Source organism: Limanda limanda, chromosome 12, assembly GCF_963576545.1.
Source record: "Limanda limanda chromosome 12, fLimLim1.1, whole genome shotgun sequence".
NCBI classification, from domain to species: Eukaryota; Metazoa; Chordata; class Actinopteri; order Pleuronectiformes; family Pleuronectidae; genus Limanda; species Limanda limanda.
Window position 1 is genome coordinate 3,926,882 of NC_083647.1, and position 15,616 is coordinate 3,942,497.

The window sequence follows — 15,616 nt, forward strand, 5'->3', positions numbered from 1 at the left end:
GATACACAAGTATACTAAGCCTGCAGCTGATCTGATTTGAATTGGGCCTGCATTACAGCAACCAAAGTGTGTTCATATTTTGGGTATGATTTGTGTTGTCAAATACAGCCTTGAAATAAGTGAAACTATTCACTATACCTGTAGAATTTTTATAAATAAGGATGAGGAATAACCTTATTTTGACATGTACCAAATATGACGTACACAGGGTTAAATTGTATCTGTCATCCATCTTATCCTCAGTTTATCACTAAAATATTTTTTTTGTCTCCTGACACTTCTTTCAGCCGCCCACAACACTTCCCTCACAAGGGGTCAGTCAGGGCACTACCCACAATCCTTAGCTCCTCCAATCAGCACATCCACATCTCTGATATAGTCATCCAGCCTAACCGTCCACCCTGTAATATCTGAATCTTAACACAAACACCTAAATGAAAACTCCTTATTTCACCATATAAAACAATAGTGTCCATTCCTGTGTGTGTGTTTGTGTGTGTGTGTGTCTCCGAGCACAGTTATTGATCAATATGTTGCTCTGGTTCCCTCTTGTCTCCCTGACTCATCCTCTGGCTTCCATGTTTTAAGCCTGTCTTCTTTGCACAACTCTTTCTGTGTATCTTTCCAAATGGGCCCCCCAACATCCAAGCTTCACCTGCTCTATGTTTCCCACTAAAAATGTTATTTCACAATACTAACCATTTTGATTTGGTTGTTTGTAAAAGTTCCAATCCTGAAATAGTGCTACCATAAATGTATTTTACTTAAGACGTTTTCTTCTGTCACTCTCTCTGTTCAAGTTTTTCTGTCCTAATCACAGACACAAATATTCTATAAATGCTGAATGTTATTTATGATAGTGGGTTGGGTTTCACAGAAATAAAGCCTAGGTTTAGTCTGGCTGTTGGACTGACTGTATTATTCCAGGGCTAACAAACCATGATGCCCCACAGATTATATTACATGTAAAAAGTGGAATAAAACCATGACACATGCATTTCTTTACTATTGTTTATGTCACTGTATGAGTTTAGTGACTTTTTTCATGCCTGATGTATCACAAGCTGAATCCTCAAAATAGATAGTAGAGAAAGAAAATAGTTCTGCATTTCTGCAGCGTTTTAATCAGCTTTTCTCTCAGGTATTTGGACACACACACACACACAAACACATAGTAGGGTCAGGAACCTCAATTCCGTGACCATTCTCTGGCAAATATGTTTTGACGACTGATTTGACATCTATACAACATTTATAAAAAATGTAGCATAATTTTTACATTTAGACATCATCTTGACCCCGAAATCCAAGAAGGCCACCATCTGGTAGAGCTAACATAATTTTTGATACACAAATTAACTTTTTATCCAGAGCACCTAGAATAATGTATGAGGACACTTTTTGTGGTAAATTGACCATAAAGATTGAGATTCTGACATCATTTTGACATTTAGACATCCTGTTGACCCCTAAATCCAAGATGGCCACCATCCGGGAGAGCAAAAATGTAAAGTTTTATACACAAATCAGCCCCCAGGTCTCCAGGAGATGGTTGATCTATGGCCTTTATACATTACTTATTATGGAAGGACAAAAACAAAGAATATCAGAAATAAGTTTTATTTAATAACTGTAACTTAAGAAAGGAACGAAAAACACTTGAAACATGCCAATAAGAAATTATTGTACCCCAATAATTTTACCTTTTGGTCAATAAAAAAAGACATACAATAGTAAATTACAGGATACTTTCATGTTGTTAAATGCTACTCATTATTCTAACAATGTAACTGGTGAATAATAAGGACATTGATATATTAGATTAGTCCAAATCTGAGCATTCTGCATCACTAGAATCTAAATCACCACTATCACAATCATACTCGCTCTCATCTTCCTCGCTGTCCTCAACTGGCCTTGATGCAGGTAGATGAGTCGGAAGACCAGGTCGTGTGTAGCGGACAGGGCGACAATGACCATCCAGCAACTCCCATCCATGTCCGATTGGCAAGGGGTGGTGCTTCAGGGAGGGATGGCGTACTAGATATGCCAAGTAGTTGGCATGGAGGCAGTGTTGGCGTAAGCTATCTTCATCTGGGGGTAGACGGCTGAATGATTTATTTTTCATGCTCCTCCACTTCACTGCACGGGCCTCAGCCATGGTGCTACTCTTGTAGTCACCATAGATGACATGTCTTGTGAACTTGAATAGCTTCTGTAACACCTCCTCCTCAAGGTCAAGGCTATCTCCGCACTGTGAGAGCTGTTGTCGTGCCACAGGGCTCTTCGCCACCTGGTCATACACTGACTTCTTACCCTTGCCATAGAATCCTGAGTTAGCATCACATCCTGTCATACAGTGCAGCCGCACAATGCAGTCTGCCATCTCGTCAGTTACCAGATCACTGCAGAGTACCGTCTCCTGCTTTCTCTTGATGTAGAGCATACCAGGCAGTTGCTTTGAGATAAACGCTGCTCCGACATAGGCATCAGTATCAGCAGAATCAATGACAACAGGTCCACTATAGCCTGACTCTCGCAGCATTGCTTAAGTGGAGAAGAGGATAGTGTCTGCCCCAGACTGGTCAAAGCAGTAGTTCTGCATCGGTTGCTGGGTTTACAAGTTAGTACAGTGGGAGCCAACAGAGTAAACAATCTCTGCATCAACAGTTTGTGCAATGTCAGTCAGGTAGCTGCATATCAATTTTTGTAGACGCCCCTTGTTACTAACACTACAAAGCAGCGTGTTAAATGCTCTTGCAGAGGGAAATGGATAATCCAATTTCATGTAGGTGTTGGGGATATGTGCCTTACCCTGTGCCCGCAGGTCTCTCTCATCATCTTTAGTTGAGTTTGCTGTATCGTATGGGTCATTCACACAGATGATATAATCAGCACGACGATGGCGGGCAAGGATGATAGATACTATCTTGTGGACATAGTCTGACCATGTGTATGGTGTGCTATCTGGCTTCTGTCAGTCTTCTGTTGATGGTGTGGCCATTCTCCAGAGCATTCCCATGTCAATGAGAGCAGTTTATGGTTCCTGTAGATTTACAGACTGCAGACAGAGCTTCTGGAGGAGTTGGCTCTTCTGTGTCTTCCAGGTTGATAACTGCATTTAAAGCGCTTCGCTCCATCTCAGCAGCTCTAACTTTGAGGTCCTCTCCAGGTTTCTCCTTGCCTGGCTCCTTGACAAATGTCAGTCTTTTGCTCAGAGGGACAGGTGCATAGATGGATTTATTCTTACTGAACACCCGCTCTTGCAAAAAGCACGTTAGCCTACGTCAGATAGCCTAACGTTTCAGCGTACCAATGCCACACGTTATCGTACACGCTATCTTAAAAAGGCCGTTCAAAACAAGATACCTTCACACGTAAGATATCTCGCATCGGACACCTGTCTAAATGAGAGATCAAGGATTAAGAGAGCTATCTAACTTTTAAGAGTTTTGAACACAGCCTACGTTTTTGCTCTACCAGATGGCGGCCATCTTGGATTTTGGGGTCAAGATGATGTCAGAATCACAATCTTTATGGTCTATTTACCACAAAAAGTGTCCTCATACATTATTCTAGTTGCTCTGGTTAAAAAGTAAATTTGTGTATCAAAAATTACGTTTTCACTCTACCAGATGGTGGCCATCTTGGATTTCGGCGTCAAGATGATGTCTAAATGTAAAAATTATGTCAGAATCACAATCCTTATGGTCAATATGCCACAAAAAGTGTATTCATACATTATTCTAGGTGCTCTGGTAAAAAAGTAACCTTTACAAGATAGTGCCGGCTGCCATTTTGGATTCGGCCCTCTAGCGAAAAATGCCGACATTTTTGCAAGGGACATGGGGGCAAAATTTTTTATAAATGTTGTATAGATGTCATATCAGTCGTCAAAACATATTTGCCAGAGAATGGTCACGGAATTGACGTTCCTGACCCTACAACAGAGAGCTCCTGAAAAGCCACGTTACATAAGCAACATTAACATTACATTTAGCCTTGAATTGTTTGTACACTGTAAATGATAATATTTGTCAGTGTAACTTCTAACATGATGTTCTCCATTTAATTGCACAACTAATGCAGGAAAGAACTAGAGAAATATTGTTTCTTGTTCTCTGTTAGCTGTGAAATAAATACCTACCCTGTTAAAATATTCACTGCAGTAAGACACGGGCTGTTGAACAGAAGAACATTGACGTTACTCAAGGTAAACAATGTGTCAAGGAAGGATTATAACATACATCTCTTCTGGGATAGAATTAAAAACACAAGGACCTCTGCTGTTTGATTTTAGTGAATGTCTGGTTTTACTCAGTTTGATCTTTAACTGAGACAGTATCAAGATATTGTGATCTAATGAAGTTTTAAGTGTGAAGCCCACAGGGAAGATGTCACTATAACCCGAGGGTCTATCTGTTACTGGACGGAGCTCAAATAGAACAAGCACTGTGCTATGCAATGTGTCTGTGTGTGTGTGTGTGTGTGTGTGTGTGTGTGTGTGTGTGTGTGTGTGTGTGTGTGTGTGTGTGTGTGTGTCCATTGGAAACCTTATTATTAACTAAAGATTTTTCCATAAGTAGCCTCATTAATTCTTACTGTGTGTTTTCATAAATGCCATTGATTCTTCCACGTGGATGAAGAGTTGCACTTATTCAGATGGAAAAGAAACACAACCCTTGAATTAAATGCTGTGTCTGAACATAGAAACAGAAACATCACATTATACAAAGAATCTAAAAGATCCCATCTGTGTGAGTCAATTCCGTTATTCATTGTTCTGATTTGCATTCAGTTTACACACACAGCCCTGTTTACGTGTGTAAACCAGCAAGTAGTGCCTGCTCATATCACACATCCACATGACGTCCTCCCTTCCTGTCGAGGCCGACATGCTGGGTTCACCTTGAAACGCAGAACCAGGAGCCTCTGTAGGTCATACCACAAAATGACCAAATACATTAGTAGATAAATGAAATATTTTCTGACTAATTCTGAACCTTCAGTTGATATCTGAGCTGTTATCAACATTGAGCTTCATCATGTCCCATCTCTGTAATCCTGTTTATCAAACACCTGCAGGTGCAGACTGGTGTCTCTTGACGTGTGGCGCCCTCTGCTGGTTTTAGCTCCAAGGTTCTACGTGATGTGATAGTAACTATATATTTCTCACAAATGTTCTGATACACGCTCGTATAACCACCATTACTATTACCACCTCGTTTATTTAGCCTGTTATGGATTTTACAGTATATAAGACTCAGTGCATATTTGTAATGACAGTTTAAAAGTGATTATAATCCCACTAAATCTCAATATTTTCACACTGACAGAAGTGGAGGGACTTGATGTGGACTGTTATCAACAGCACTGTGAGAGATTATCACCTTGAATATTACAGATGAGGGAGAAAGACATTTGATACATTTATATCCTCCCGACAACACGTGAAACACAAAACACAAAAACGACAGAGTCCTTTTATGCTGTCCACAAGATGGCACTGTGGGACCCTCTACTTTATAGACGAGGTGGCCGAGTGGTTAAGGCGATGGACTGCTAATCCATTGTGCTCTGCACGCGTGGGTTCGAATCCCATCCTCGTCGTAGAATTTCGTTTTCCATAAATGCACAGTCTTGCTTTTCAGAAATCTCTGTAGATGCAATGGTTAAATTCAGTACGTTCTGTTTCCAATGGTAAAATGTAAATAAACTTCATCATTATTATAATGAAGGTGATTACTTGATAATAGATTCGGAAGTAACAACAGAAGATCAGTGTGTGTGAGCAAACCCTTAAATGAGCAATGGCAGCAGTACCATGAATACTCATTATGTTGCCTCCATATGGGATTTTGTTCAGATTAAGAGTCCATATGAACGTCCTGCTCTTGTGGTTTTCACAACCTTGTACTTCATTATTCTCTTACAGAGCATTGCAGGTGGTAATCTCCAGGGGTTGAGGAAAGCCTGATTCAACCAGAGTTCATGTGGGAAGTGACTGTACATCTGATCGACCCTGAGAGCGTGACAGGATGTCTTTAAATGTGTCAGCTGGTCATGTTCTGCATGTGGAAACCTTTGCACCTTCATCAAAGTTTAAAAAAAAAGGCAATTCTTACTTTGCCTTCTGTTACAAAATCCTTGCTTTTAGAGTTATAAAAAGTAAAAAGTGAAATATATCTATCAACTTAAGAACAGTATAAATATGTGCAATCGATTATCCTAGAATACACAGTAATGCAGTGCAATGGACAGTAGGACATGGGGTCATAGTTGAATGTCAATTATATGGCATGGGTCATATCCTGTGTATCTGCCATTGATTCATAGTCATAACTTAACTCAATAACTTAATTTAATCACTATCAATAATTTCAAACATGTGTTCATGCTTAAGGGTGGATTCAGATGTTATCCAACCACTGTAAAATCTACGATGTCCCCCTGATGACCAACAGCAACAGAGTCCTTAGTCATTGACAGAATGAACTGACCCCAAGAGACCCATTGCTATACTTCACCATTGTCCACCATACACTCAACACATTTTCTGTAGTTTTCTCAACCATTCCTGTGTAAACTTTTCTATTATTTTGAACTCAAAACGTTGTAATATATATTTATATAATATTTATTTATCGCAGATGAGCAAATTTGCAAGCTGGGTTTGTCTAAAGAGGCCTCCTTGCACCCTTAACAGCACAGTGAACTTTGCATTATTCTGTCGGAACTGTAGTTTGTGCACTTCAGTTGCACTTTTCACTCAGCATTTCCTCCACAGTGAGTGGTCATCCTCCAACCTGAAGGTCGGCGGTTCGATCCTCAGTCTGACCCATCTGCATGCCGAAGTGTCCTTGGGCAAGGTGCTGAACCCTGAATGCCCCCCCATAGAATAACAAAGTGCTGTGAATAGATGCACTGTCGAATGTGTGTGTGAATGGGTGAATGTAAAACTGTACTGTAAAGTGCTTTGAGTGGTAAATCAAGACTAGAAAAGCACTTTATAAATACAAAACCATTTACCATTTTCATATGCTGTGGATGAGGTGTTCAATCATTAATGATCTTGATTTCTCCTTTCATGATGCATTATAAACCAATAAATGGTGAACAGTCAGTTCTGTCAGGTGTACTAGTTCAGCTAGTAGACACACATCAGCCCAGGTTTTATTTGGTTTATTGAACTATGACAATTTTGTTATCTAATAGTGTCATAATTAAATCATATTTCAAGCATGAAAAACTGAATTGGAAAATTAATTTCCTGAGTAAATACAACCTGAATTGGTTCATGGCATCTATTGCTTATGTACTTTTCTCCTCTTACCAATGGATTTTGAACAGAATCACACTGCATAGAGAAATTACAAATCTGTGGTGAAAACAATCGAACCGAAAGTATTTTTTTATTGTAAAAGCAATAAATCATATTTGTAAACAAAATATAAGTCAGTTTTTTCAAAGAAGCTTTTATGATATTCCAGTTGACTCTTAGTCAGAACAGAAGTACCTGGGATTTAAACAGATATTTAAGAATAAATGACCTTGTCCTCAATGGCACTGTTTGAAAATGTGGCTATTGCGACATAGCCAAACTTCTACTGAAGTCACCATGCTGACTAGCCAGCTGTGCCCTGAAAAACCTGTCTTGTCTATCGAGTCACTGTCGCTTTACATTAAAGAACAAAAGAATGAGTCAGCATCTAAACAGTCTGTGGGGTATAATTAAATATGCAGCCAAAGTTAACAAAGTATGCATGCTAACCAGCTAGCCTGGTTTGTAGAAGAGTTGATCTCTTGTCATGTAAACTCAACGGTGGCAGGACTACTGTGTAATCACCTAATGCCAAAAATGGCTATGTAGCAACTGACATAGCTCCTTTAACATTATCATTAGCTAAAGTCCTGCTTGTACAACAATAATTATTTCCCCTGATATTAAACAACCAAAAATAAAATAATTTACAGCAACATATATTTTAAATTCTAATAATAAAGAGCCCTTAACAGACACAATAGGGAATTAGCTGATTGTCAAATACAGCTGGTTGGCCATGAAGCCCTTAGAAATACAAAAATAGATATAAAGAGATATAGAGAGATATAAACATGAAAGATTGGGTAACTCAACACGTCATTCGAGGCATCAGCTCATTACATTCTTGGTGATATTTTAGTCCCTGTTGAAGAAGAAATTTAAACATTCCTTTTCTCAGTCAGGCTGTTGGTAAAGCTGTTATCTGTGTTGAAGATACCAAGTGCTGTAATTTACAATATCATTTTTTTCTCATGAATCAATAATCAATTTACAATTTCCTGAAAACGCAACATGAGAATCCATCCGTTGTGTAATTCTCCTGGATGTGTCTCCTCATGTTGTCGGCCATATGATGATCAGATCTGTGGCACAAAGCGTTGTCCCAGTATCATAGTGATACCAATAGTCCTCTTCTTCAATTAGGTACTACAATATGCAATTAGCCAGTCTTGGCCATCCTCCTCAAGGGGAATTATGGTTTGTGTTCAGCTGGATGACAGAATCACAGAGGTCAGGACTGGGCCCTATTAGTCCTTGGGATTAATAGCTTCAGGTACAACCATGTTCTTGTTGTGTGGTCACCCATTAGTAAAAAATCCATGGCATAGTGGCGGTTGTGTCCTACAATGTCGTAGTTGTAGTACCTTTTCTAACCTTCTCCCGCTTATTCAAACTCAGCTGGCTGTCAGTCAGTGTCGGATCTGTCTTCCGATACATCGACCTCGGCGGCGCTAAGTCGGTGAGCTCATGTTGATCAGCAAATATGAGTCTCTGGTTCTCGTGTCGGATCCTCAACAATTTGCTGATGCGCTTCCCAATGAGATAAACCATCTCACAGATGCACATGAAGATGCACAGTATGCTGGATACAACCATGAACAACATGAAGATCTTTTTCTCTGTTGGACGACTGATGAAGCAATCCACTGTGTTGGGACATGGCTCCAGGGCACACTTGGATAACCTAAGATTAGAGTAAACCCAGTTAGAATTTGTAGAAAACACAATTGTTTTAATTAAAAAAGTAATTAGACATAAGAATCACCTGGGCAGGTCATATCCATGATAAATCCTGTACAAGATGTAAAGGAATGCTGCGTCGAATCCAGATTTGAAGACCAAACTCAGCAGATATGTCCACCACAGCCCCCCTCTCTTCTTGCCAGGGTTGGCGTACAGGTGAGAGCCGTGGTGCACCGATTCATATTTCGCGTCCTTGCCCTCGCGGAATTTCACATGAGCCATCACCATAAAAGATGGGCAGGTGATAAAGATCAGCTGCAGAGCCCACAGACGGATGTGGGAGATGGGGAAGATGTGGTCGTAGCAGATATTGGTGCAGCCAGGCTAAAGAGAAAGATAGATTACTATTTCTGTATTGACTGTGATGTCATGTAGCATAGTTTGTTGCATTCATGTTAGTGAAAAATATGAAATTTGGCTTAAAAAAAACAACATTATTTTGTTATGGTAGTTAAGGCCTCTTCCATGACATGATGAATGCATACCAATAATATCCCTACTTTGTCAGGGTGAGATCAAACATGTGATGCAGGTTTTGATAACTCTGGTAAAAAGTAATCTGCATGTAGGCCTACCAGAAGAAGTAATAACTGTTATTATGCATCAACTTTATCGTTAGAAGATCAAGCAGAGAGAGTGGTAAGCTCCCAAGGAGTCTGTGAAAGGTTTCCTGATTCATTCTTTAAAATTGTCATCATATATGGGTATTCTGTGTTGGTATTAAAGGGCCACTCTAAGGGCTTCACACAAATAAAATAAAACAAATAAAGGTTTTTAACCTGTGTCAAGTGCCAAAAACACTGGATATATACTTCCCATAAGAGAAACTAGTAAATACCAATGTCTTTCTGTCTACAGAGGTTTGTAATACAAGGCCTCTGTTAAAAAGTTCTTAAACCCAATCTGAGATTACATTAACAGGGTTATTTTTCACTTAAACCCACATTACTGTTTTCACAGGTTGAGTATTTGTGACAACTAAAGTGATAGACATGTCGAAGGCCTTTACAACTAACTCACAAAGATGAGTGAGTCATACACAGTCCAAACAATGCTTCAAAACATTGCTCCACCCAAAAAAAGTAGCCATGCTGGTGTTGTCACGAGATGTATCTTTGTCAATGCTAACTACAATTTTGTTTGGGACTAATGGGGGTTAAATGACCCCTAATTTTTTTTATAGTTGGACCTTTTAAAGATTCAAGAGGTTTAATTTCTGCTGTTTGAGTCAGTTGAAGTTGTTTTGTATGTTTGTTACCTGCCGGGTGTTACACACAAAGTCCTTGTTCTCATCCCCCCAAACCCTCTGCGCTGCGACCACAAACACCAGCACGCGGAACACAAACACCATGGACAGCCAGATCCTCCCAAATGCAGTGGAGTATTTATTGACTCCACTCAGGAGACTCTCCAGGCCCGACCAGTTCATCCCTGCTGCTCTACTGGTCCAGGCTATAGACACAAGCGCACCCTGTAAAAGAGAGGAGAGAAACTTGTTATGTTTCCATATTCTCAAGACAAAATTAAAAAACAGTTCATAGCTGAATCTTAGGTGAACATCTTTTTGCTCTACTGTAGAAAGAGGTAAAAATTGGACTTGTTACAGTTATAAGTTTGCCACACCTCGTCCAATCCAACACATCAGTATGTCAAATGACTAGTTTAGCCAGAAACACCAGCTGCACCCTAAATGGAACTTGCACAGGTTTGCGTGAATCATACCAACCTAATTACAAATCTCCAAGGTGATAGAGTTGACATTTCTAAACAAGCTTCAGGTCATATATCTAAGGATGTTTCCTCTGTGAATTTTTAATTCAGGGTTAATGATATTGTCAGGTTCCGATAATTCATACATGTGACAGAATAGAATACTTTAACTTCCAATTATGTATGACATCTGAGACACACTAAGTTTTAATAGGAAGCACGGTGCTTTGGTCGTTTCCTCACTCCTACTACATGACCTCATTTAGCAGTATGTAAAGGAGTCGATATGATCTTCTGTGCTAGGGCTGAGTGATAGAATCTTAAACTGGTGAAATGAGGCCCAGTGGGTTCAAGAGTAAAGTCAAACAATAGAATCAGTTAAAAACAGCGTTCATGTGTGGTATTAAGCAAGGAAACTTTTAAACTTTGTTACAGTGACGGAACCTCAGGTACAAGGAGACAGAGATCTTGAGGAAGGTCCACTGTTCAGATATGTGTCAGTTAAGTGAGTTGGACTACGCAGTCAGAGCTCCGGTTAAGCATTTGAAAGAGTGTGTTATCTGTACATGATTATACGTACATCATCAGTAGTCTTCGATGTAAACAGACTTGACAAAAAGATTTGCTGGGGATGTCATTGTTATAACATTGTTGAGATCTTAAATAAACCAATGCTACTGTTAGCAGTTACTAAATGCGCCATTATGCTAATGCAGCTGAGTCAATTGCATTATTTCACGTATAAATCAAAAGCTCACAGCTTCTGTGCGCTAATAGGGGTCTGTATGCACCCCTGCCAGGATGCTTTGTTATTAGAGGAGCACTTAAGTTCAGTAACATCGTCATTATACACGGATTCAATCAAGTGCAGCCTGTGTCTACAAAGACAGGGTATACAACATAAAATAATGGGAAAATACGGGATTATCATGCAAAACAAAGGTCATTAGCATACTAATGCTAGCGCGCACAAGCTCTTTTTTTTTAAGGTTGTTGAAAATACATTGAAATTATATTAAACTAAGCTATTACAATCCTTATCTTAAATTTTAAATCCTTATTAATGGAGAAAATACTACATTTCCGGGTCTCACGCCCAACTTGCCGGTAATTCGCAAGGCATTTAGCCACTTAGCCCTACCCCTCCGTCCCAACAGGTATTGGGACAGCCTACCCCTACACATGAGCCTGCAAATCGAGGGGGAAGTGCCAAGGGCGGAAATGGGATGGAGCTTAGGCTAACATTTCTGGTCTTTGAAATGCTTTGATATTATTGCTCGTCTGTTTTCCCAGCACGATTTGAATCTTCTCCATGTTTACTTTTGTTGTGTGACTCGGTTTAATGTAGCATCATCATTGTTGTTGGCCTGTAGTTTTCTGCATCACCCCCACATGAAACTGGAATGGAACAGCGTATTGTTACTGTAGGTTATACGTTAGCGTGCTAATTTGCCGTATCGCCCCTGGTCTAGTGGAAACATAGATGAATAAAAGTCCTTTAGGTTAGTTCCTGAAAAAACGTTCCTCTGACTACAAATTCAAGGTAAATGCTCGGTTGTTGCATAGAGTGTAAACAGAGAAACTGTGGCCGAGGTGTTTTTTTACTCCATTTTTGCATACACCCTCTGCAGTATGAAAAACAATAACTTGCAAATTATGTGAAGCTGTTTCCTGGTACTGGCACATAACCTCCCATGTTAACCAACAGTGCACAGTCTCACAGCATTTTATGCTAACTGTGTTCCCCTGTTTTTAGGCTTAATGCTAAGCTAAGTTAATGGGCTGCTGGTTGTAGCTTCATATGTAGCATACAAACATGACAGTGGTATAAATCTTTGCATCTAACTTTCAACAAGAAAGTAAAGTGTTTCTTAAAAGCTATAGTGTGTACCTTTTTCTTCATATATTTTTGTTGAAATAGCAGATTTTCACACGTGTGTGCTTGTGTTCAGCTTTACATGACAATGACCATAAACAAAATGCTGGTTTAATGTTTGGGCTGATTTGTGTTCTATGTCTCTTCGCTTCATCATGGACCCTGGTGATTCTGTACACACAGCTGCTTTGTGTGTTATAACTGAGCTCTGCTGCTGTTTGTGTTGCTCGGCTTGTCTGCTGCTGCTGAATGAACATGGTGAAAGTACTAGAAGGCTTTTGTGTGTAAAGGTAATGAGGTTCTTAAATGAAACAGACGAGTATGATGAGTCCAGTATAAATAAAACCTAAATCCTAAAGCTGCTGACATCTGGGTGGTTTCAGAGTTTGTGTTGCCTGGACACTGGGCAGTGTGTGTTTTTAATAAATGGTCCTAGCAAGCAAAAATAAATGAACACAAATGTTGAGTTTTCTATTGAATCACAGTGTTTACACGGGCACATATGGCTGACAATGTATAAATCATATTGAAATCCTAAATTTGTACAGAAATCCTAAGTCTGTTCATAACAGAATGATTTTCAGCTCAGTTTTGGTTTTACTGTAGATGTAAAACTAATAGTAAGTGTGGAATATTTCAACCAGTGCTAGTTTAACCAAGTTGAATTTCTTCATTTGTTTATATAAATCTTTGATAAGTGAAGTTATAAGGTGATACAAGTTACGTGTGGGTGAGGTTCAGGTATTTATACTTTTTTTTAAGTAACATATTCAAAGAATTGAACTGAATTCAGATTTCCCATTTAATTACTAGAGAACTAGAAAATTAAATCCATATGCGATCTGTAACACCACCATCAGGCCTGTACGGATTCTTGGGCAGTGGAGGATCCCTCACTGTTTAGAAGCCAGTATAATATTTAGATTTGAGAAAACAGGGGTGGTTCCGTACTGAGGAATTTCCTGTGTTAACACTTTAAACTCCAGTGCATTAAGACAAAAACTACTAATCACTACCCTGGGTTAAATCTAGTTTGGAATGTGTTGTATATCCATCAGCAAATAAAGGTTTCAACATCTGTTAGGGAATGAAACTTGAGGAAATCATAACGTAGTCAACAGCGACCAAACTGAACTACAATGAGTTAAATTTAAGGAGCCAATAGGATGCTTCAAGTATCATCATGGGTAATGTGGAAAATGTTAGTGTTAGTAGTCTCTGCTCCACGCCTCTATCTTTGTGTTGAGTTTTTATAAACATTATATTCTGTTTCTCTAATTGTTCCCTTATAGGAGTGGCTCAATTTCTTCCCACACTGAACATTTTTGTGCCTGAGTCATCGCTAAAGGAAAAAGTGATTCCCACTGTGTCTTTTTTTAAGGTTGTAATTAACTTTGTGGTTTCCCTCATTGCTGGCAAAACTTAAAACTTGTATCCATCTTGTTTTAGAGGTAAATGTGAGAAAAAGCTATAGTAACTCGGTTTGTGTGCCATTTTAACACAGTCTTTTGTTTACCCTTCAGCCATGTGATACAGATTTAGGAAAATAGTACAATAAGAAGTAGAGGAAACTTACCCAGTGCTGAGAACCTCCTTAAACACCAGAACCAAATGTCCGAGCAGCAGCAGGAGATTAATGCCCGGCAGTGGAGTTAAACGTAGTGAAGGAAAACGTAGTGTAAAGTGTTCCTCTCCTTCCTTTCTCCCTCTCTGTCTGCCTCTGCTCTCGCCCTTTCCTCAGAAATCCTGCCAAACCAGATTCAGCAGCTTCTACGTCACTACAAACACACACACACACACACACACACACACACACACACACACTAAAAAATGTCTACAAGTCCTGTCTTGTCAGTTTTGCAGGAAATGGAGACTCCACTCCTTATGAGCCATGTTACTAACACAGTGTACATACGTAAAGGAACAGACACATAGACTTTAATGAAATCCTTGCCAACCAACATGAGTGTGCATTGAACTTCTGGGGTTTCATCCTACTAACTGGACTACTTGGATTTAGGCAAAGTATATTCTTTAATAAGCTTCTCTGCTAGATTACTATTGTATCTGCCATCTTGGGTTAACTAGATTGATAGTTTGTTCTGTTTGGTAACAATTTTTGAAACTAACAATTTAGTAGCACTTAAATGGCACTTACTTATAGCACTTTGTAGTTTTGCTTTATTTTTGAAGAAATTGTACTTTCTTGATACTTGTTGTTCAGGGTTTGTACCCTCATGGTTGAATGCACTTATTGTAAGTAGGATAAAAGAGTAACATACCTGTGTGTCTTTGTGTTTGTGTGAGTGGTTGTGTGTGCCAGAAAAAATGACAAAGAGTAAGAGAGAGCAAGAAATGCCACACCCTCTAAGTTGTTACACAGGTCCGAGAGGCCTGTGGGGTGTAATCAAAAATGTGTTTTTGCACTGTGCGATGAGTTCACATATGACTACTTAATTACTAAATTAGATAATTAAATCAGATTTTAATACATGTTGTGTATTGACCAGTTTCAGTAGCTTATTGCAAGAAGTTCTTTAAAAGTGAATAACTGCATAGAATAAGATGAAACACTTGCTGTATCAATTGTGAACGTTCTTCAAGTACAAGAATACATTAGATCAAGATAAAAACGTGAGAGATGTGATAAAAAACAAGAGGGAGGTGATAAAATAACAGAAACCTGATAAAGTGTAACTTTCTTCTCATCTACACCTCCATCAGTGTTCACTGTAATTACTGAATTGGACCAAATTAATCATATTTCTCAGCATTTCATTTCTCTACTTTTTTTACTGGCAGCTGCTTTGACAAATGCATTTCGACCAGGGATTAATCGAGTCATCCATCATCTTTCTCACTCACCCGCTCACTCACTGGATCTGTCCGTCTGTCTGTCTATCTTTCTGTCACAATGGGTAGAGGACATTTATAGTTTAAAGGGTTGGATGTCAAGTTGTAAA

At 39.2% G+C, this 15,616-nt stretch overlaps 1 protein-coding gene and 1 non-coding gene across 2 annotated transcripts; one reads left to right on the forward strand and one right to left on the reverse strand.

Moving 5' to 3' along the window:
* Nucleotides 1-5,528: 5,528 nt before the first annotated feature.
* Nucleotides 5,529-5,610, forward strand: trnas-gcu (transfer RNA serine (anticodon GCU)). The gene has a single exon. It is a non-coding gene; the product is annotated as a tRNA-Ser (tRNA).
* Nucleotides 5,611-7,460: 1,850 nt separating this feature from the next.
* Nucleotides 7,461-14,352, reverse strand: gjb9a (gap junction protein beta 9a). The gene is made up of 4 exons (XM_061082856.1): nt 14,230-14,352; nt 10,326-10,538; nt 9,090-9,391; nt 7,461-9,008 (listed from the first exon to the last, which is right to left on the reverse strand). The coding sequence occupies exons 2-4, from the start codon at nt 10,494-10,496 to the stop codon at nt 8,666-8,668; spliced, it is 816 nt and encodes a 271-aa protein (XP_060938839.1). The 5' UTR covers nt 10,497-10,538; nt 14,230-14,352; the 3' UTR covers nt 7,461-8,665.
* Nucleotides 14,353-15,616: the final 1,264 nt, after the last annotated feature.

What these genes read in the sequence shown, in the direction of transcription:
- gjb9a (XM_061082856.1), bottom strand. Translation starts at nt 10,496, where the DNA reads ATGAACTGGTCGGGCCTGGAGAGTCTCCTGAGTGGAGTCAATAAATAC. An exon ending in TTGTGTGTAACACCCGGCAG is followed by an intron (nt 9,392 to 10,325) that starts GTAACAAACATA and finishes CTTTCTCTTTAG; the next exon opens with CCTGGCTGCACCAATATCTG. An exon ending in CATGGATATGACCTGCCCAG is followed by an intron (nt 9,009 to 9,089) that starts GTGATTCTTATG and finishes CTCTAATCTTAG; the next exon opens with GTTATCCAAGTGTGCCCTGG.